This window comes from Misgurnus anguillicaudatus, chromosome 12 (genome assembly GCF_027580225.2).
Source record: "Misgurnus anguillicaudatus chromosome 12, ASM2758022v2, whole genome shotgun sequence".
Taxonomy (NCBI): Eukaryota; Metazoa; Chordata; class Actinopteri; order Cypriniformes; family Cobitidae; genus Misgurnus; species Misgurnus anguillicaudatus.
In genome coordinates this window covers 7,960,498-7,984,423 of record NC_073348.2, presented here as the reverse complement: position 1 = coordinate 7,984,423, position 23,926 = coordinate 7,960,498, and the positions used below count along the sequence as shown (strand labels likewise).

Below are 23,926 nucleotides of genomic sequence, written 5' to 3'. Positions count from 1 at the left end.
TTTTTCTTTAAAATGGGCCTTTTCCAGCTGCTTTCCTGAGCTATAATTTTTGAGCCAATGGGAAATTGAGATATTTGATTATATAAGATGATACAGGACATATTACAACATTACACAACGTTACTGTTGACACTAATGTAACATTTCTATTGTCCACTTCTGTCACAGCAGATCCTAATCGTCCAATGCAAATGAATGATCATTTTTAGTGTAGTGTACTGAAAAGCATTACACAAAATTATTGAAAATCTGTAAGGACTGTAAGGAAGCTTTACAATTAAAAGAGGGTTCATTTATCAGCTAAGTAAATGTTTAAAAAGATGGTGATACAGTGTCATACAGACAGATTTATGCAATTTATGTGCCACAACCCTTACGAAAATTTATTTGCATTGATTACAATCAGCAAAATCATGGTTTTACTACATTAACCATGGTTAACTATGGTTTTTAAAAACCATGGTTGTCAAAACCATGGTTATTTTGTGGTTACCATGGTTTTACTGTAACCATGTTTTTTTTGTTTTAACTGTAGTAAAACCATTGTTAATTTTTATAAGAGAAAAGATAATCTTAATAGTCTAATTATATCTAATTAATATATTTAAAATCATATATAAAATCTGATTATTTTTACAGGCTTTTAAATAATATTAAAATAATATTATGTGTATTTCTCGTTGAGACATATATAATATTGGACTTAAATGGGCTAAAATAGGTTCGTATTAATTAATTAATTATATCTGTTTTTTTATCACGCACTTATATAACGTTATAAAACGTTGATTTTGACAAAAAAGTATTGATTTATAATGTTATTTCTCATTTAAAAATGTTTAAGTTCTCTGGCGACTCGTGAAATCTGTGATCCATTGACAATGCCTTTATGTTGTTACCGTGAGCGCGCATTAACTCTGGGTTACTTTCAGCGGGTTGATTGAACTAACTCTTAAACTGTGTTTTGGAACCGACATACCCAGAGTAAGCAAGTTTGGGGTTGATCAACCCAAAGTTCAGGGTTAATCTGATGGTAAGTTAACCCTGCTTTCTGGAATACACCCCAGATCTACTGTAGTATGTTTATTATGCTCTCGACTCTTTACGGCAGTTAATACAAAAATTTGCCACAAAAACCTGCATTTACATATGGGCTGTGGGTAGCATGCAAGAGGTTCATTCGAAGTTGCCGGTGTATAGTATGTTTTAGTTTATAGTAGTTTATAGTAAGTTGGTGATTGTATATCAACAGTGCAAACATATTTGTGTGCATTTTATTTTGTGATTTTACCGAAACAAATAGAGATTGCTCAGCAACCATGAGCTTCAAGAAAGGAAGACCCTGCATGATTTCAGAAACACATTCCTGCACCGGATGACCAACTGGAGATAGGCTGGCATTTTTATTATATTCATTCGTGCCACGAGATGTTTTAAAAAAGTGGTGGCGACAAAATCAACCTTCCAAAAAAGTAAATCCAATCATTTATTTTATACAACTGTTCAAGTGATCTTCTTTATAATATAGTCAGTATTTGCATTATTTTACAATAAAATAGTTGTTCATTTTATCATTATTGCACCTTTTTCTATTTTTTATATTATTTTGATTAAATGTATTTAAAAATTTAAATATAGAAAAAGTCAGTTTAGGAGGCAAATAGGGCCTATCCTAGAGGTAAGTTAAGTAGAAAGTTGGTAATGCATTTTTTGAAGGGTTTATTGTGTAAAAATATCAGTAATGACCAGGTGAGAAATTAAACATATGTGTTTTTTAATTATAAACAAGACCAAAATACACAGGGAATCTTATTTAGAAATTGAGCTGCTGCAAAATATAAATAAGAGTGGTCACTTGTTTTTTTATTAAAATTAAGATGCTACATGAATTTATAATTCTTGTCCTGTTTCGCAATAAACAAACAGACTACTGTCTGAAATAAACAAACTCTCAAGTGCACCCAATGCTGCTTTCTAGAGGAATTAACAGACGAGTCAATGTCTCTGCGTGGATTATTTTCACCTCATAGAAGGTAAAAATATTTAGTAATCTTTAGGGTTAGGGTTTTTTTTAAATGATTCTCAAACAATTATTTTACTCAACTGGCGAGGCTACACTCAGATTGACGGTGGGTCCACACAGTCAGAAGAGACACTTATTGAGAAAGCAGAAGAAATCACGAATCAATTATTTATTTTTTTAATACTAATTGCTTAAATATGCATCGTTCAGAAAAAAAACAACTATTTTTAGAAAGTTTATTTTTTCAATGTGTGTCTAAACCGTGCAAATGTTGACATGCAAGCAATTTAAAACAATTTGAGCGAAAGAAAATGTTAAAGTGAGCTGTTTTCTGTGTGCACACCGTACAGACTGCTACACAGACGCACATACATAACGCACGCACAGAGTAGTTACGGGACCCCTCCCCATAAACTTTGACATAATTCGAGCAATGATGGCGGACGACAGTGTACCTCGTGTATGGATTGTTGGGAGCTCTATAATTAAAAGGCTGTATGCTCACATTTGTGAGGAGGGGCTCGACAGGAATCTCAGCATTTGCTGCAGGGTTACTTGGGAGGGCAGAGGAGGCAGACTCTGGGAGCAGTTGCTTCCAGTACTGCGGTCTCTCAAGGCCACAGCTCCAGCTCCTGATATCCTGGTTATCCACCTCGGTGGAAACAGTTTTTGTCGGGAGGGCCGCAACCGCCTGGATTTCCTTAGGGAAATGAAGACTGACCTGGCCGAAGTCTTCAGTACCTTCCCCAGAACCAGGCTTCTGTTTTCATTTATTCTTCCCCGTCGGAACTGGCGAGGGCAGACTGCTAGGAGCGCATACGGCATCGAACGGAGCCGGCGGTGGATCAACAGTTCTATTGAAAGCTTCTTGGCAGAGAGAAGGATGTGCTGCATTTGCCACTGCAATATCAACCTGGCCCATCTGACCAGGGACGGAACCCACCTGAGCCCAGGCGGCAATGAGCTTTTGCTGCACAACCTCAGAGAAGTTCTGCAGGCAGAACTTCGAAGATGAAGCCATCTAATGTTCACCACACCAACGGCTCTTTTAAGAGCCACCCATTCATTCAAATGAAGCACATTTTTCCAAGTGTAAAAATTGCATGTTGTTGAAGTCTCCTCATGTTACATAATGTTTTTTTAGAACATATAACAAATTTATATCACAAAGAATTATAAGAAATCTTATTACTTTTTATGTAATAAATTATATACATTGCACGACTCACGATTCTTCACTTCAGTGAGTGATTAATTACATAAATCCGCCAAAGCAAGGCATATGTCCAAATGGGGGGGGGGGGCATGATTTTTGTTTAGCATGCAGGAGGGTAAGAGTTTGAATCCACCCTTGCATAGAGTTTTTGGTAACACTTTAAAATGTTCATTGTATAACAATAGTTAACATGTACTAATAATAGACAACACTTATACAAGATTTGTTGTAGACCTATGACTGAGGTGTCAATAAATTATAAGAAATCGTATTACTTTTAATGTAATATATTATATATATTACAAGGCTCGCGATTCTTCACGTCAGTGAGTCATTAAATACATAAATCCGCCAGTAGAAGCCATGTGTTCACATGGGTGGGAGGTAACATTTTTGTTTAGTATGCAGGAAGGTAAGAGTTCGAATCCACCTTTGTATAGAGTTTTTCGTAACACTTTAAAATGTTCATTGTATAACAATAGTTAACATGTACTAATAATAGACAACACTTATACAAGATTTGTTGTAGACCTATGACTGAGGTGTCAATAAATTATAAGAAATCTTATTACTTTTAATGTAATATATTATATATATTGCAAGGCTCGCGATTCTTCACGTCAGTGAGTCATTAAATACATAAATCCGCCAGTAGAAGCCATGTGTTCACATGGGTGGGAGGTAACATTTTTGTTTAGCATGCAGGCGAGTAAGGGTTCGAATCCACTCTTGCATAGAGTTTTTGGTAACACTTTAAAAAGGTCATTGTATAACATAAGTTAACATGAACTAATAATACTAGTGGATGCCAAATGGTATTAAGCCACACCCTTAGCAACCAAATATGAGCACCCTAGCAACGGAATAAACAAAGCTTTATATCTTCGCATCTGAACATCGTAGAGACACAGGGGTTGGACCGTTTTACTTGTGGCTTGGAGTGTAATCACTCGTGGATGCCAATTTTCTCCCTAGCAACCAAATACACTACCCTAGCAACCGAATAAACAAAGCCTTATATCTTCGCATCTGAACATCGTAGAGCAGTGCTTCTCAATTATTTTCTGTCATGCCCCCCCTAGGAAGAAGTAAACATTTCGCGCCCCCCCAACTCTCCGCCGCGACTGTAAATAGTATAATTTATCTATAAAATGACACATCTGCAAAACATTGTATCCTTATTAACATTAAAGAAAACAAGAAAAAAGAATATTAAAAAAAGAAATATCGATCAACTTACAGCAAAGAATAACTTTATTAACATTGTTTTTTAGTCTGTAACAGAAAAGACTTAAAATGCATCAATTTGCCTGAAAAAAAAAAATCCTTATTTAAAGTATAATATTTTTTGACCATTTGATACTGAAAAATTACATTAAATATAATCAATAAATAATAATAAAAACTCACGCGACTTATCAGCGTGAATGGGGTGTAATGTCTTTAAGTGACAGTGCAAAAAATCACTTCCTGAAAAAGTATTTTTTCCCAGGGTCTCTTGCGCCCCCCCTGATATCGCTTCAAACCCCCTGGGGGTCCCGCGCCACTATTTGAGAAGCACTGTCATAGAGACACAGGGGTTGGACCGTTTTACTTGTGGCTTGGAGTGTAATCACTAGTGGATGCCAATTTTCTCCCTAGCAACCAAATACACTACCCTAGCAACTGAATAAACAAAGCCTTATATCTTCGCATCTGAACATCGTAGAGACACGGAGGTTTGACCATTTTAATCGTGACTTGGAGTGTAATCACTAGTGGATGACAATTTTGTCCCCAACAACCAAATACACTACCCTAGCAACCGAATAAACAAAGCCTTATATCTCCGTATCAGAACATCGTAGAGACATCGGGGTTGGATTGTTTTACTTGTGGCATGGAGTATAAACATATACTGGCCCCCAAAATTTGCCACGGCAAGCACCACTTCACATTTTCTTCAGGAAATGTACCTATCTAGTTATTATTATTATTATTATTTTTCTTTTCTGACTTCAGCAGGACTTTAGAGGGCCTAAACATACTCGAAAACTCATGAAACTTTGCGCAGATGTCAAGAGTGATGAAAATTTACATGTGGTGTAGGCCTTTGTGATGTGAAGGATTTGACTCTACGTAAAATTTTGTGTCGGTTTTGGCCCGACAAAGTTTGATGTTTTCCCATGAAACAGGAAGTTGCTGGAACTCATGCATACAATGTCCGATCTGTTCCAAATTTCAAATGATTGCTAAGAGTCCTTACCTGAACACATCTACATAACAATTTTCATTTATAGTCATAGCGCCACCAGCTGGCAACCTGAAGGGACATGTTTTAGCGCCACCTTCATATATTCAATGAAGCAGCCCTTGGACTGTGTTTAATGTACATGTACGAATTTCGGTATGCTCATGTATTATTACAAGCCCTACAAAAAAGCAGAGGTGGAAGTAACGAATTACAACTACTCACGTTACTGTAATTAACTCATTCACCGCCAGCCTTTTTGAGAAAAGTTGCCCACCTGCATTTTTGTGATTTTAACAAAAGTTTCACAAAATTCCTTGCAGGAAAATTTTTTTTAAACTCTTCCCCGCTATTGACAAATTATCTCGTCAATTGAGAAAAAACATGTTCATAAAAACGTGTATCTGAAGAATTTATGTTCATGTGCAATACCGCGATTGTCCACTAGATAGCGGACTTACCCAATTTATGGAAAAACTGAAGCCAAAACGTTATTTACTAATTTTATGTTTGATCTCGTTCTGAATATGATCTCTAACAAGATTCCTTCACAAAAATGCAATTATTTCAGCTTTTTGTTAAAGAGCCAGTAAGATGACAATTTTAAGCATCCTATCACTATTTATAAGTCCCGGACAACAGGTTTAAATGCATGCAAGGTCAAAAAACACTGTAATTTTCTCAAAATATAAATTTAAAATTACCCCATTTCTCAGAGATCCCCAAACGATTCGTGTGAAGCCATTCAACGACTCAGCCTGCCTAAACCCCACCTTTCAGTAGCCTACTCTGCTCTGATTGGTCAACTGACAGAGTGTCCTTGCACACAATGCACAGATCACAGATCAGTCTCACAGACCGGTGGCACAGACCAACAACAGTGCAACATGTATTGACCTCGTGCTAACATGATTTACTGAGAAGACATTGTCAACATCAATACACATCATTCATCATTAATCCAAGCAATAAACACAACGATTGAAACTAACATTTTACACTCATTTAAGCATTTATCTAAACTAGGGTGACCATACGCGCCATTCTTCCTGGACGCATCCCGACCAGGATTTCGGGTTCGTCTTCCGGAAGTCGTAATTGTCGACCACATACGTCATAGAGGATTATTATTATTATTACAGAAAAGCAACCGTTATCTTTTAAGGTAAGAATGAAACTACGATTGTATGTCTTATGTTTTTAACTGAATGGCGAATGCAGTCAACAAATACGACTTCCGGAAGACACACCGAAATCCTGGACAGGACGCGTCCGGGAAGAATGGCATGTATGGTCAGCCTAACCTAAACTAACCGGGTCATAGCAAAACCGTAAATAAGCATGCATTAGCCGTTTGCTAACGTGACTCTCTGACAGTAAATTAACAGTTTAAACACACAACATCATTCATCATTAATCCAAACAATAAAAACGACGATTGAAACTAACATTTTACACTCATTTAAGCATTTATCTAAACTAACATGGTCATAGCAAAACCGTAAATAAGCATACATTAGCCGTTTGCTAACGTGACTCTCTGACAGTAAATTAACAGTTTAAACACACAACATCATTGATCATTAATCCAAACAATACAAACGACGATTGAAACTAACAATTTTACACTCATTTAAGCATTTATCTAGACTTACCGGGTCATAGCAAAACCGTAAATAAGCATGCGTTAGCCGTTTGCTAACGTGACTCTCTGACAGTAAATGAACAGTTGAAACACACAACATCATTCATCATTAACCCAAACATTACAAACGACGATTGAAACTAACAATTTTACACTCATTTAAGCATTTATCTAAACTAACCGGGTCATAGCAAAACCGTAAATAAGCATGCGTTAGCCGTTTGCTAACGTGACTCTCTGACAGTAAATGAACAGTTTAAACACACAACATCATTAACCCAAACAATACATACGACGATTGAAACTAACAATTTTACACTCATTTAAGCATTTATCTAAACTAACCGGGTCATAGCAAAACTGCTTGATATCGTGGCTCTGACAGTATATAAGTTAGAGTTTAAACAACGATATCATTCATCATTAATCCAAGCAATAAAACGACTATAGACATTTTACACTCATTTAAGCAAGTATGTAGCTAAAATCATACTTACAGGTTGTGGTTAGGAGACGCATGTTGTTCCAAATAAAGTGGGTAACGTTACTGAACCATCTTGCATTGCCAAACGTCTAAATCCCTCCGTTAAAAATTAATTTTAACCACTGATTCTTCACAGCCAGACACGTTTAGAATATCCCTCCTTGAAAAAGTCTCCTTTGGTAGTGAAAACAACAAAAGCTGAAAACAGCGTGAGCTGATGTTTACACTCACACACACTAGCTAGCTGTGGGCGGGTCATAGTTTGCGTTTCTACCGCAGGCAAGGCTGTAGGCGGAGATTAGTATCTCATGTGACGTGGATAAGTTCGTGTGACGTGGATAATATCAGGAAGAAGACTCACTCCCTATAACGACTCGTTTCAGCGATTCAGAGTCGACTCCCTGCTTTAGAAGCCAATAACTTTAAATAATCGTGCACTTTTTGGTTCAACTACTTTACACGTTGTTTACATTGATGGACAGCTACACGACACACTGCAATAAAGGTTAGTTTTGATTTTGGATCTGTGTGGCTCTTTAAAAAAAATTGTATTTTTAAAGAAAATACCAATATTTAAGAGTTTATAAGCAGAGAAAAAAACAGGATGAAACGGTTTTGTAAACCTTTTGTGAAAATCATAAAAAATGCTGGCGGGGAATGAGTTCATTTAAAAAAAATCTGTTTTTAAATAAAATAACCCAACAAGCTTATTTATGTTGCATCATAATTCATTAATAGTAATAACATTAGACCATTTTTATAACTTGATAGAAAATTATATGAAGAAATAATATGAAATAATATAAAATTCCTTTGTTATCTTTTCAGAGAAAACATCCATCAAAGATTGATCAGTACGATGACATTGTGACAGCAGCAGCACGTAGTCAACGTAAGACCACAGCCACACCAAACAAGCTCTCATCAAGTAAGCAAGCCAAGTTACCAGATGTGATGTTGGCAGCTCCAAGCAAACGTGTCCCTCAAACAACTATTGACAAGCTAATCATCAATTGTATATGTGAAAGTGTACAGCCATTTACAGTGGCAGAACAGCCAACTTTTAAAGAAAATTACCACACTGCAACCTCAAGCCAAAGTCATCTCCAGATCCACAGTCCGTACCAGAATCTGTGATGCTGCTGATGAAATGAAGAAGACTTTAATTGCAGAATTGGCTAAAGCCAAATTTGTTGCAACCACCACAGATTGTTGGTCAGCTCATCAGAAAAGTTACCTTGGTGTAACGTGCCACTGGATTGATGAGGAGACCTTAGAAAGAAGATCTGCAGCCCCTACTGAAAAATCCAGCTAAGACCAGCATAAGCTGGTGAGCTGGTTTTAGCTGGTCCCCAGCTTAGTTTTAGCTGGTTTTGCTGGTGTAGGAAGCTGGTTTTGCTGGTTTAGCAAGCTGGTCTAGGTGTGTTTTGGTCACATTTTAAGCTGGTCTAGCTGGACTTAGCTGGTCATGCTGGAATACCAGCTGGCCCACCAGCATGGCCAGCTTTGTCAGGCTGGGAGGACCAGCATAAACCACCTTAAACCAGCTAAAACCAGCTAAAACCAGCTACCAGCTTATGCTGGTTTTAGCTGGATTTTTCAGTAGGGGCACTAGCATGCAAAAGATTAAGGGGGTCTCACACATTTGACGTGATTGCTGGTGCTCTTGATGATGTCCATTGTCAATACAAGATTAAAGACAAAGTTGTAAGGACCACAACCGATAACGGATCCAACTTCCTCAAAGCTTTCCATGTGTTTGGAATGCAGAAAGATGCAGAGGTAGATGATGATGAAGAAGACATGGATGCTCTCGATGTAAATGACCATATTGAGTATCATGATGCAAGTACAATCCTCGATGAAGACTCTGGTATGGAATATCAACTACCCCCTCATCAACGATGTGCATGTCACTTGCTCAATCTTGTGGCAACAACTGATGCTTCCCTTGTAGAGGCCATGAATGACAACTACAAGAGGCTTTTCTGTGCTACATTTGCAAAATGCCAGGCCATTTGGAACAAAACTGGGCGATCTCATTTGGCTAGTGAAGTGGTAGAGGACAAGTGTGGGCTACAGATCATCCGCCCCAATGCAACACGGTAGAATTCCACCTGTCTTGCCACTGAAAGAATTATACGCATCATTGATGAGAAAGGTGAAGATTCCATTAGGGGTGTATGTGACGAACTCAAGGTGAAAATGTAAGTAATATTAGTTAACCATGTTTGCAGTCATTCCCTATAGTCATGATGTGACTGAGTTGTTTGTCATAAACATGTTGTATCTTTCAGGTTGAGTCCTGCAGAAGTTGCATTACTCCGGGTGTATAGCATCACCATGAAGCCACTGATGAAAGCTTCAAACATCCTCCAGTCAGAATCCAGTGTTTACATGGAATGGCTGCTGCCAGTAATCCACCAGCTTCTATCCAAACTCAACAGGCTAGAGACATCAAGCAAGACCTGCACACCACTCATCAGAGCCCTGCAAAATGGCCTGCATAAGCGTTTTGGACAGATGATGGAGGATCCAAAATTGGCTGCTGCTGCAGTCCTCTTACCCAAGTTCAAGACCTCCTGGACTGACAGAGCAGATGTTATAGAAGCTGGTAATTTCAAATTTATGATCTCATTTGTGTCTATAACTGCACGCCTGTAAAAGCATGTATACTTTTATAACATCTCTGTCATGGTAGGCCTAAAAGGCAGGGGTGTGATTCTTCCGGAAAAATCCGGAATTCCGGCTTTCCGACCTGAAAATGAGGCTTTCGTGAATCATGCAAATCCAATTTTTTTTGTGTTTATTTGGGGGGTCGCAACTCGCAAGGCACCGTTATAAATGACCGCATATCACTCCGCAAGTAGTCTATTTATTTGTCACGATCGAACTCTATTCAAAGCAGAGCTCACCAAAGAGCTTGCAGTCAGATCTGGCGTGTGGTCTTGGCTGCGAATAAAAAAAAGGTAATGCCTTCGCCTACAAATAAAATGAGAGAAACACATCTTTCACTCTCAACCAAACTAACAAACTAGCCAATCAGAAGTAGAATGGGGAGGGGTCTTTGAGGTGTGGCTGAGATCCAGCTGCAGATGCCGCGCGGCCGCGGAGATGTCATAACAAGTTAACGTTGTCAGCAGGATGTGTTGTGGTTTTCCTTTTCCTCAAATAAAACAATCTTCAGTCTTAGGTTCTGATTTCAAGAGATAGACTTTTATTTTCCGGACAAAATAAGAAGCCGAGCCTGCCTGATGAATCTCCCCAGAACCCGAGTGAAGTTCTGGGGACATTCTCCAAATCAGTCTGAAGCTCTCAGCCAGGCTTGGTAAATATATATGGTCTTTGTCCCTCCCCTCCATATGCTTTAACGATATGTTTCTGTTCAGGCTTGTAACTTGAAGAATCACATGACAGTCCCCAGACCAGACCAGTGTCTTGGTCCCATGACCTATTTGACCCTTGGCTGTTTGCTAATACTAAAACCCTTTGTGCCTGCCTGTCCAGATGGCTCTTTAAACTACCTTGAAACCCGAATACACCCAGCTGGTCCAATAGCAATCCCATGGCAAACAAACTCCTGATCCGCATACAGCATAACACATGACATAATGCATAACTTCATGGAAAACAAATTGCATGTGATTATAATGGTGTGATTATAATGGTAAACTCATATTCATCATATAAATGTAGATTGGGATTAAAATAAAACTTCTTCAGATGAAGAGTATGTATATGAAGCCTAGGCTAGGTAAGACGACCTATTTAATAAAGGACTTAAATCAGTGGCGCTGGGCATGAATAGAAGGAATAGGCAGAGACAAACAGGATTTTAGTAGTAAGAAAATTAAGAGAACCAGGTGTTTGCTGCTTTTACAAAACTGTCCGTTTCAAATCAGACCGCTATATGCCACTTATGTAAATATCAGATTTCTCGTCGAGGTGAAATGCTGTCTCGCAATATCAAAATAAAGTTGCGTTTGTGTCAAAACGTTTGCTTGCATTATTATTCTGTAATCACTTACGTTAACGCACGCATATAAGTTACGCGAATCAGATCCAACGTCATCCTGACGAACACACGCCTGTATTTGCTCCTCTTAATGGTTTGTGAATCTTGCGATTACAGAATAATATAATGACAAACACACACATTCATGGATCTGGTTTCCCTGTGTGTGTGCGTGTGCAACGCGTAGCTCGACTGTGCCAAAAGAACTATGCAAAAGACAAATGCACTTGACTGCCTTTCCAGAAAGTCACAACATTTGAATTAAGTAACTTTAATGTAACAGTATCCACTTTAAATTCAGCGTTCAAATGTTGTAATCAATAATTAATCTTTATTTAAATGCCCCCACTAATTATTCTATAAACATTAAACATGTTTTGACCAATGGCAAATCTCTCATCATGTATGTGGCTTGTGTGCCTTATTATTATTATTATTATTATTATTATCATATGCAACCAAAGATTTAACCAAAAGGGAACACATTTGTTTACAAGAACATAAAAATCCTCATAGATCTAGTCACTTATTTGTACTCTCAAAATGCACCGTATTGATGCATTTACCTTTAAATGCACAAAATGATTTTGTTTAGTCTGATGCAGTGGCAAGGCTACATAATGGTCAGGGTGGCACTTGCCCATGCTGATTGACGATTGGCCACTCAGATCGATCAATTTATATTTCAACTGTATTTCATATATAAATATATATGTGCGTGCGTGCGCCGTGCGTATGTATGTCGCCACGTCATGGTAGGTGTGCCGTTTATTTTCCTGCTTTTTTGTCCTTTGGCTATCACACCTATGAAAAGGTTGTTATTAAAGTATCATTTGTTGTGATTTAGATAATTTAAATGTGGGTTTACAAAAATGCTCCCATAAATTGAATTTATTGTTTTCAAATTACAGCCTTGACATACTTGAAACAACATCTTGAAACTTCAGAGAATGAGGGTAAACTTCAAAGAGAGTCATCTGATGATGACGTTTTCTTCTCCAGACCACTCTCCAAAAGGTCGCAAAGTCCATTTGAGCTTGATGGTTACCTTGCATGTGCCTCGGACAGCATGGACCTGCTTCACTCCTTCCCAGCCATCAAGAAGCTGTCTCTGAAGTTAAACACAGCTCTGCCTGCCTCTGCTGCATGTGAACGGCTTTTTAGCTGTGCTGGTCTACTTTTCACATCCAAACAAAGCCGGATAGACTCTGTGAACTTTGAAAATCAGCTTCTGCTGAAACTGAACAAAAGGATCAGGAAATGAAATGTTCCAGAGTTTAAGGCCTTTGTCCAGTTGTTGGTTTGCACTGAGAAGTTTATACTGTTTATACATGTTTAAAAATCATTTAACTTTCTTTAAACAGACAAAATTCCTGTAAAACACAAATTGCCTGTTTTTAATCCATTCATATGTCTTATTTTATTAAATGGATTTGATGTTTATACAATAAATATCACTGGCTAAAAAGTAATTAGTACTTGAGTAGTTTTTGAGAGGGGTACTTTGTACTTTTACTTAAAGTGTATGTTGCAGGTTAACCACCACTGTCGATTAATGGGTACATAAATCACTCAAGATATGTGTATAATTTTTAAAATGTCTCAAAAATGGTCTTAAAGACCACTTTTTTTTACGTTTTTGGTATTAACGGTTTTTTTAACGCAATTCTGCGATGACGTCACGTTGGGGAGAAGTGGAGAAAGACTCAGCCAGAGCCATAGAGATAGATGAGACATTTATTGCTGTTTAATACTTACGTATATAATTTGGAAATCATAAATACATCGTAGGAAATATATAATGTGTTATACTGCAAAGTTACCTTGCTAATTATTATTTATGATATATGTGGAGATAAATAAAACTTCGCAAATCTGCTGATTTGATCCATTCATGTCCTGACCACCAGGCTAGAGATTTTTAAACAACCTTAATCCACACTTACTAGTCTATCAAATAATATCTCAAATATATTGTTTTGTGAAATAAAAGGATGCTTTGTTATATTGTTTATGCGATTATAACGAATCACACGATCATTTTATACGCAGCAGCAGTCAGCAGCTGCAGCACACTTGGATCCGACCGCATACATACTGTAATAAACAGGCGTTCGGCGGCTTTTTACATCACGACAGGCTAAGCCATTTGAGGAGGAACCGCTCATTGATCACCGTATTTTTATAAATCCTGTACATGTTTGGACCTGCCGAACAGGTTGAGCACTTTTATATACTTTATTGAGCAGAGAGGCTGCCTGCACAGTTTGACCAGCGGGCTGCGGGAACCGGCGCACATCACGCCGCCAGACGGTGTTGCTAATATAACTTGAAATGTATAACTATTATCAGATCGGCCCGGGAAAGTCCCGACTCTCTCGATTGCCATTCCGCTATTGGCTGTAAGAAAGTGAGTGCGTTTGGGTCGCTGGTCCCCGCGAACAGACTTGACGTGCTTCACTCACCTTCCAGGATTAGAGACATGCTGCCAAAACCGTTTGTGCTGAAGATCGCATAAAGTTACACCCATTTCAGGCAGGATCATGGACCCCCTCAAGCCAGCATGCACGAGTATGTTAATTGTTTGTTTACTTTCTACACGAAGATATGCTAACTTTATGCTATCTGGCTGTCTGCCTATCTCTCTATACTAGCCTATCCATCTGTCTGTCTGTCTGTCTGTCTATCTGTCTGTCTATCTGTCTATCTATCTGTCTATCTATCTGTCTATCTATCTGTCTATCTATCTATCTATCTATCTATCTATCTATCTATGTATTTATCTATTATCTGCGCTATCAGAACTGTACTTTACTCGTCTTTCTATAGTCATTCTCAATGCTCTCAAGGCGGCTTTGGTCAATTCTCTCCCCAGCGTGACGTCATACAGTGCGTTGTGAGGGAAAGGAGAATCATTGCAAATTGCTGTACTTTTTCATACTTTTTCGGGTTTTGTGATACCCAACAACATAAAATACAATGGATAACAGTTTAAATGTTTATTATCAACAAGCAAATTGCACAAATTCGTTGAAAAATTTTACCTGCAAAACGCCCTTTAAGTACATTTTTAACACAAGTATTTTTACTTGTAATTGAGTATTATTTTAGCAACTACTTGTACTTGTACTTGAGTACAAATTTTCAGTACTCTTTCCACCTCTGCAAAAAAGTATCTTGGAGCAACGCCCTACACCAAACAAGAAGCTATTTTGAATTATTTCTCTGATTTTGGCTCAGTTTTTCTCATTTCCAGCAGTCATACTTTAACTAACTCCTCCTACAGTTTTCGTCGGATCATCATCATATTTGGCGAGTCTCATCTTAAGGCCTTTTTGATGCTAAATTGCGAAGGATTTGATTCCATGTTAAAATTTGTGTCTGTTTTGGCCAGCAAAAATTTGATGTTTCGCTATGAAACAGGTTGCTGGAACTCAGGCATACAGTGTCCGATCTGTCCCAAACTTCACATGATTGCTAAGAGTCCTGACTTGAACACATCTACATGTCAATAGTCACTTATGGTTATAGCGCCACCAGCTGGCAACAGGAAGTGACATGTTTACAATGATTATGCAATGTCTGATCTGTCCCAAACTTCACATGATTGATAAGAGTCCTGAACTGAACATATCTACATGTCAATAGTCACTTATGGTCATAGCGCCACCAGCTGGCAACAGGAATTGACATGTTTACACTGATTATGCAATGTCTGATCTGTCCCAAACTTCACATGATTGATAAGAGTCCTGAACTGAACATATCTACATGTCAATAGTCACTTATGGTCATAGCGCCACCAGCTGGCAACAGGAAGTGACATGTTTACACTGATTATGCAATGTCCAATCTTTTCCTAACTTCACATGATTAATAAGAGTCCTGGACTGAACACATCTACATGTCAATAGTCACTTATGATGCCAATAGTCAGTTATGGTCATATCGCCATCCAACTAGTAACAGGAAGTAACATGTTTACAATGATTATGCAATGTCGGATTTGTCCCAAACTTCATGATTGATAAGAGTCCTGAACTGAACACATCTTCATGTCAATAGTCACTTATGGTCATAGTGCCACCAGCTGGCAACAGGAAGTGACATGTTTACACTAATTATGCAATGTCTGATCAGTCACAAACTCCACATGATTGATAAGAGTCCTGGACTGAACACATCTACATGCCAATAGTCAATTATAGTTATAGCGCCACCTGCTGGCAACAAGAAGTAACATGTTTTACACTGATTATTCAAAGTCAGATCTGCCACATCTATGTGCCAATATTTACATCTAGTCACTCATACTCACACACTCACTCACTCACTCACTCACTCACTCACTCACTCACTCACACACACACACTCGCTCACTCACTGTCTCTCTCTCATGCTATCTTACACGATGCTACCTCGCTGTCATTTGTAATTAGCAACAGGAAATGTGGCACATTATCCTACACTTTTAAATGGTTCACCTGTGTTTACATGCTTAAATGCCTATTTACTACTGTTCCCTTTAATTCTTATGCCACGGCGTGGCGGTGTCATGTGTGCGAGGGCCCTTCCAAACTGCTTGCAGTTTTAATTTCGCATTGGTTTTCTTTTTCTTCTTGTTGTGGTTTATTGCCGGTTAGCACACCTTCGTCTCTAATGTGAAATTGAAACTTTCTTCCCATTGTTTTTGAAAAAACAAAGAGAAAAACTTCTGCTTTAATTTTAATATACTGCCACCTACTGTTTCGTTTCCAAACATACCTGAACTTTTAATGCAATCATCATATAAAATATAAATAATTTAGATTTAAAAAACAAAATAAGTAAAAAAAAACAAATCCAATACAAAAGTATTTATTTTTTAGCCAATTCTGACACAACGACAATCAAATACATAAATAAATTCAATTTCATGCATTTAAAACATCCCATATAGTAGTCTCATGCCCCCTCTCGATACAATGTACATTAAAAAGTGTTATAATCATTTCTAGTTATGATTTAAATTTGACCAAATAACAAATTAAAACAATCACCAACATGACCGAGACCGTTTACACACACTATCGCTGTTCTGTCTGGATTTGTAATGTATAGGTTTAAAATAAACATCATTAAAACGTCAAACATCAGCAATAAAGTTTATAAATTAAAACAATTTACCTATAAACACATAATAACATGAAAAATAAATAATTCTTAATACATTAAAATGCAAAATCCACCTAAATAATTTATTAACCAGCAACCCCATCTTACATTATTAGCACATGTAAAGGTGAGATCAGAAATGTTCTTGTTGTGTGCTAATCTATATTTACTTAAATTTACTTATTATATTTGATTTATGAACTTTACATAACAATTCACAAAAACTTTAGGCAGCGGTCTAGTCTCCTTGCGTAATTGAGCCTGAGGGTTTCGCTCTAATGTTGATTGATTGTTTATTGATTTGATTTTGATTTGTTTATTTGCACATTTAAAATACAACTTTAATAAATCCATAAAAGGAAACAAAAGAAAAAAAATACTGTGCGGGAGAGAGTGAGAAGACCCTAAGGTCTTATAAAACCACTTCCCCGAAATCTCATTAAATGAAACATAATATTACATGATCAAACAAGACAATACAATCAATACATAAATCATTGTAATATAACAAATTTACAAAATAAACTTATTTGTATATTAACATTTTTTTCAATTCTAAACTAAAGTGATTTTAGTCTTTAATGCAGAATGTAAATGATTCCATAGGAAAGGCCCTCTGTATTTTAGTGTAGATTGATTAGCTGTAGTTCTACAAAAAGGAAGATAAAAATCTTTGCAGCACCTTGTGGAGTAGGCATGAACATCCGAAGAATACATGAAAAAGTTTTTAAAAGCTCTGGGCAAAATTTTTGCCATATTCACATACTTATACATAAAGATGTTTATGCAATAGATGTTAACATTAAATATTGTCAAGATATTATATTTTATGAAAAGTGGAGCAGATGATGACAATCTATTTGAGTTACTCATTATTCTTAAGAATTTCTTTTGTATTAATAAAATCTTATTTAAATATGTTTGGCATGTTGCACCCCAAACAATATTACAATACAAAATATAAGGATAAATTAAACTGTAATATAATGTTTTCCTACATGAAATATCAATTAAAGAGCGAATTCTACTCAATATACCAACAGATTTCATTATTTTTCTGCAAACATATTGAATATGATATTTCCAGGTTAGTTTTTGATCAACAACAACACCTAGAAATTTTATTTGATTCACTTGTCTAATTTTAAAACCATCAATTGATACCTCAATATCTTGATAATCTCCTTTGTTTTTTGTACTAAAAATCATAAAATTAGTTTTTTGTATATTAAGAGAGAGTTGATTAACTTTAAACCATTTAGAAATATTTGTAATTCTTCATTTGCTTCTCTTATCAATGTATCAATGTTAGAATGAGATAATAGAAGACATGTATCATCTGCAAACATAAGTGGCATAACCTTTTTACAGACAACTCCTAAGTCATTGATATAAATTAGGAATAATAGAGGTCCCAAAATGGACCCCTGCGGTACCCCACATAAAAGTTTTCCCCTACTTGAGCTGAGATTATTAACATAAACAAATTGCTCTCTCTCTTCCAAATAGTTTTGTACCCAAGTTAAAACTGTATTTTTAATACCATAATTTTCTAATTTTGCTAAAAGAATATCATGATTTACTGTGTCGAATGCTTTCGACAAGTCTAAAAATATACCAATAGAATTATTTTTCTAATGCAGATTTTTTGTAATTTTGTCAACAAACTGCAAAAGAGCCATTTCTGTAGACATATTCTCTCTGAAACCATACTGATGATCATATAAGATCGAATTTTCTATTAAATGTTTTAATATCCTTTTATAAACTAATTTTTCAAGTATTTTAGAAAAAAAAGGTAAAAGTGAAACAGGTCGATAATTATTGAATAAATGTGAGTTCCCAGACTTAAACAAAGGAATTACTTTAGCTAATTTAAGATCTCTTGGTACAACACCTGTTTTGAGTGACAAAGAGAGAACATAAGTTACAGGCTCAATAATAAAGGAAACTACTTTCTTTATGAGACTAGCTCTAATTTCATCATGCCCTGGAGCTGTATCTTTCATCTTTAATATAATTTCAAGCACTTCATTAGGAGTTGGAGGATCAAATTCATTTAAACAAGGAATAGACAAATCAAAAATTTGTGAATTAAATTTTCCTGTATTCACAATGTTTTCTGCCAGTGAAGGACCAACATTCACAAAAAAAAATCATTGAAACCGTTTGCTATATCGATGGGATTTTGATAATTCTCGATACCATCGGATAACTGAACTGGAATTTCTCGAGTTTTTTGTTTTTTATTCAATAATTCATTTATAATATTCCAGGTCTTTTTTATATTTTCACATGAATTTCCCAACTTTTCAGAAAAATATTTTTTCTTAACCTCTTTTAAAACTTTGCTGAATTTGTTTTTATATTTTTTATAATACGCAATATTTAAAGGTGTGGGACTAATGAGAGATTTTTTATACAACTTATTTTTATTAATAGAAGATTTTTTTAATACAGGTGTAAACCATGGCTTAGATATATCCCTGTTTTTACTTTTGCTTTGTACCAATGGAAAACATTTATTAAACAAAGATGAAAATATATTTATAAATGTCTGATACGCTTTTTCGGCATCCTGATGTCCGAAGACATGATTCCATGATATCTCAGCAAGTAACCTTTTAAAAGACTCAACAGATTTAAAAGTAAGTCTACGATGTTTCATACTATGGGTTTGTTTTTGTTTTTGGTGAGAATTTGTAAAAAGCAGAAATACAGGGAGATGGTCTGAAATATCAGTAAGCATTACACCTGATGTGATTGAATTTACAAAATTATTAGTTAGTATATTGTCAATTAAAGTTGCCGATGAGCATGTTATCCTTGTTGGTTTATCAATAAGTGGATAGAAATAATAAGAATAAATTGTATTTAAAAACTCAAGAGAGGAATTTGATTCATGCTTCAAAAGATCAATATTAAAATCTCCAAGAAGAATACAAGTCCGATTCTTAACACTTATAATCTCCAATATAGAGGACAAAGCCTCATTAAAGATGTCAATATCATTATCAGGTGGTCGATAAATGCAACCAATAATTACAGTTTGACCATGAAAACACCTACATTTTGGAATTTCTATAAAAACTGCTTCTACATCAGTTTCAGATAAATGAATACTCAGATCTCTCCTTTCTAAAAATTCAAAATCTTCATGAATAAAAAGAGAAACTCCACCACCTTTTCTATTAGTCCTACAAAAATGTACTTCATTGTATTGAGGTAAAGAGTAAAATTGCTTGATGTCATCATTCAGCCACGTTTCAGTCAAAGCAAGCACAGAAAACTGATGTTCTAAGGTTGATAGAAACTGTATAAATAAGTCAAAATTTTTAGGTAGACTACGGGTATTCAAATGAAAGGCAGAAAACATATCCTGCTCATAATTTTTGAGCCGTGCATTAAATTCAACTTCATTATAATAATGGCATGTATCACTCGATCTTAAATTTAAACTATTTTTATCTGGATCAACCAAATCATTATATGATCTATCCTCATCACTATCATCTGGATTAAAGACCAAATGTCCTGCAGAAAAACTTTGTAAGAATGACATTAAGAGTAAAAAAGTCCAAACAAAAGGCAGCAGTTAAATACCTTTACATGTAAGGCATTTTAACTGGATCGAGGAGGATATACAATCAGTTGATCATGCTTTAGAAAAGCAATGTTCCCCTTTTTCCTCTCTTCTCTAAGTTTAGGAAGCAGTTCTTTACGCTTCATACGGACCTTGTCAGAGTAATCCTCATTGATATAGATGGTTGTGCCTTTTAAGGACTTTGCTCTCTTCAGTATTTCTTGTTTGTCCTTATACTGAAGAAATTCAATTAGAATAGATCTTGGTCGTCCAGTGGAATCGTATTTCCCAATTCGAAGTCCTCTTTCAAATTCAATATGCTTTGGTTCAATTTTAAGATGCTCCAGAAAAAGTTTCTTTACTTTTGCTTCGGTTTCAATCCATGTTTCAGACTTTACATCAGGAACTCCATCGATCACAATGTTCTTTTTTCTTGATGTGTTATCCATGTAATCCAGTTTACCCATTAAGCTGTTTAAAAAAGCTTGGTATTCGCCCAGACTTTCTGCAATGGCTTGATGTTTTTCTGCCATCTTGCTCGATTTAGTTTTCATCTCATCTACTTCAGCCTGAGTAAACTGGAGACTTGTTTTTAAGTCCTGAATGTCTTTTGTCGCACTTTGGACATCTTTAAAAAGGTTATCCATGCGAACACACATAGAGTCCACAATCACTTGAACACATGATTTAAAACTCTTTTCTTGTTGGTCAAGAAGTTCTTTAAAGTAAGTCTTTAGTTTTTCAAGCATCTCCTGGACCATAGGAAATGACACAGAGTCGTCCTCACCTTTTCTTGGCATTTTGATGTTTTCAGAGCTTGATTTGTAGAACCAGGCTGGGCCAGCTTGAGTAGGCCTTAAATACAATTTATCAAATATCACTTTAGTTGTTAACCATCCACCTTTTGTAATCCACAATCCAGATATATTTTGAAGTATATTTTGGAAAAATATAAGTATGGTTACTACAAATATAAGTATGGTTATTCCAATGAGAAATCTCTCAGCACAGCACAACATTTCTTTCAGAAAAATATTTACACACACTGTACACTTGTTGCACAAATTTAGCTATGCGCCAAGTTGTTTGATGGCTATTTTCACATTAACTAACAATCTCGCAAGTGAGTTCTATAATAAAAACTGTTACATCATGTTGATCTGCACCACTCAACCTATAGAATCTGTCATTTTGACTGTTTCACCGCACATCAGACTAATATTTTTCTTATGAAAATAAACCATGTTTTTTTGCAATAAAAGTCCAATAAATTTTGTATTTATACAAAATGTGTATTTATAAATACTAGCAAAACAATGGTTTTACTATAATATTGTTTTATGATTTTTTTATATTCTTTTCACTCTATTAAACATTTTTTAAAAATATATATAATTTCTTCGAAGCTGAAAAACCTACACCTTTTTTAAGTTAAACATTTTTGAATGTTCTAAAAATTACTGCATCAATACATTTGACACATGCAAAGTGTAAACCCTTGTCAAAAAAGCCTATTAGAATTTCATAGAATCCTGTAGGCTTCTAAAGGATTCTTAAAATCCTATTGGACATGCAGCTTTATTTTAGTGGATTTAGTGGATCATGTTGCTCAGAAAGTCGAACTTTACGGCAAGTTGCAATGACCATAGGTGTGATTGGCAAAGGACAAAAAAGCAGGAAAATATATGGCACACCTACCATGAAGTTGGGACATACATACGCACGCACACACACACAAAATGAAATACAGTTGAAATATAATTTGAGCTCAAAATTTATAGATCTGAGTGGCCAATCGTCAATCTGCGTGGGCAAGTGCCACCCTGACCATTATGTAGCCTTGCCACTCTATCAGACTGAACAAAATCAGTCACTTTGTGCATTTAAAGGTAAATATATCAGTGTGGTGCATTTTGAGAGTAAAAATAAGTGACTGGATCTATGAGGATTTTTATATTTTTGTTAATAAATTTGTGCCCTTTTAGTTAAATCTTTGGTTGCATATGGTAATAATAATAAGGCACACAAGCCACTTACACAACTTGATAAATAAGATTTGCCATTGGTCAAAACATGTTTAACCCTCTGGGGTCCGACCATTTTGGGACACTCTCAGAGGTTCTGACATGCTCTTACATTTGGTCTTTTTTCAGTTGCTTTAAAACATAATAATGAGAAGTGTCTCATACCACTGCGTTCAGCACAAACTGGGCTAAAATATTTTATGAGCTACATGTATGTACATGTTTGTATTTTTGAGAGAAAAATGTTTATGCGTGGTTTTTAAAAAAGCAATTTTTTAAGTCACTGATCTAAGTCCACAAAACCCATACTAAACATGTTTTAACAAGACTTTCCTAAACATAATCTAGTAGTCTAGAGTTTTTTCTTTAAAATGATGTGACAATCACCATGCCTACACTGTAAAAACATATTGTGAAATTCACAGTAATTAACTGGCAGCAATTGACAAGTAACTTACTTTAGAAAAAGCACAGTAAGTTACTTGTCAATTGCTGCCAGTTAACTACTGTGTTTTTTTTCTATAGTAAGTTACTTGTCAATTGCTGCCAGTTAACTACTGTGTTTTTTTTCTATAGTAAGTTACTTGTCAATTGCTGCCAGTTAACTACTGTGTTTTTTTTTTCTATAGTAAGTTACTTGTCAATTGCTGCCAGTTAAATACTGTGATTTTTTCATACAGTAAGTTACTTGTCAATGGCTGCCAGTTAACTACTGTGATTTTGCCGTACTGTAAGTTACTTGTCAATGGCTGCCAGTTAACTACTGTGATTTTTCCGTACAGTAAGTTACTTGTCAATGGCTGCCAGTTAAATACTGTGATTTCTTTTCCACAGTAAGTTACTTGTCAATGGCTGCCAGGTAACTACTGTGATTTTGTTCCACAGTAATTTACTGGCAGTCATTGACAAGTAACTAAGCAGAGATTATATATTTTTTATATATAGTTCATTGTGGTTTTCCCTACAGCATTTGATTGGTTAGTTATTTTCTGTAAACATTCATCAATGTTAAAATAAAGTTGTAATAGTCACCCTTAAAGGTTGAGTTACAATTATTTAAAAACTCATGACTGTTAAAAGAAGGAAATACAAAAAACAAATCTAAAACAATATACAATTCCAAGAGTGTTAAAAGTCCAAATGTGTATATAAAGTTTCCAGCGTGTATATAAAATCCAAGAAAGTGATATCCAAAGTCCATAAAATGTAACTGGACAGGTAAGCCCAAATACACAAACTCCACACACCAGCAACCGCTTGTTTTAGCTATAGCATCAGCTAACCATGTGCTCCTGCTCCTTCCTTTTATACAAAGTTCCATGTCATGTGACCCCTCACATGACAGGCAGACGAGGCAAAATAAAAGACATACACACATAAAATAGCAAAAGGATAAATTGGCTAAGAAAACATGTAAAACTAATTTAAACTCAAAATATACATAAGTCACAATATAATGAGTGGTAAAACATGTATCTTGTTTGATCACGTCACAACGTTAATGATCTAATTTAAATATGCTAAATTACAAAACAATACAATAAGTTTTCTG

The 23,926-nt window shown here is 35.8% G+C and overlaps 2 protein-coding genes across 2 annotated transcripts in view; one reads left to right on the top strand and one right to left on the bottom strand.

The window, feature by feature from the left end:
* Nucleotides 1-23,926, bottom strand: part of LOC141368886 (uncharacterized) — a 105,494-nt gene that overhangs the window by 63,961 nt on the left and 17,607 nt on the right. The window lies entirely within an intron of this gene.
* Nucleotides 9,679-13,386, top strand: LOC129445901 (uncharacterized). Its single transcript, XM_055206896.2, has 3 exons — nt 9,679-9,805; nt 9,896-10,212; nt 12,525-13,386. Coding segments are annotated over exons 1-3 (672 nt in total). The 5' UTR covers nt 9,679-9,803; the 3' UTR covers nt 12,878-13,386.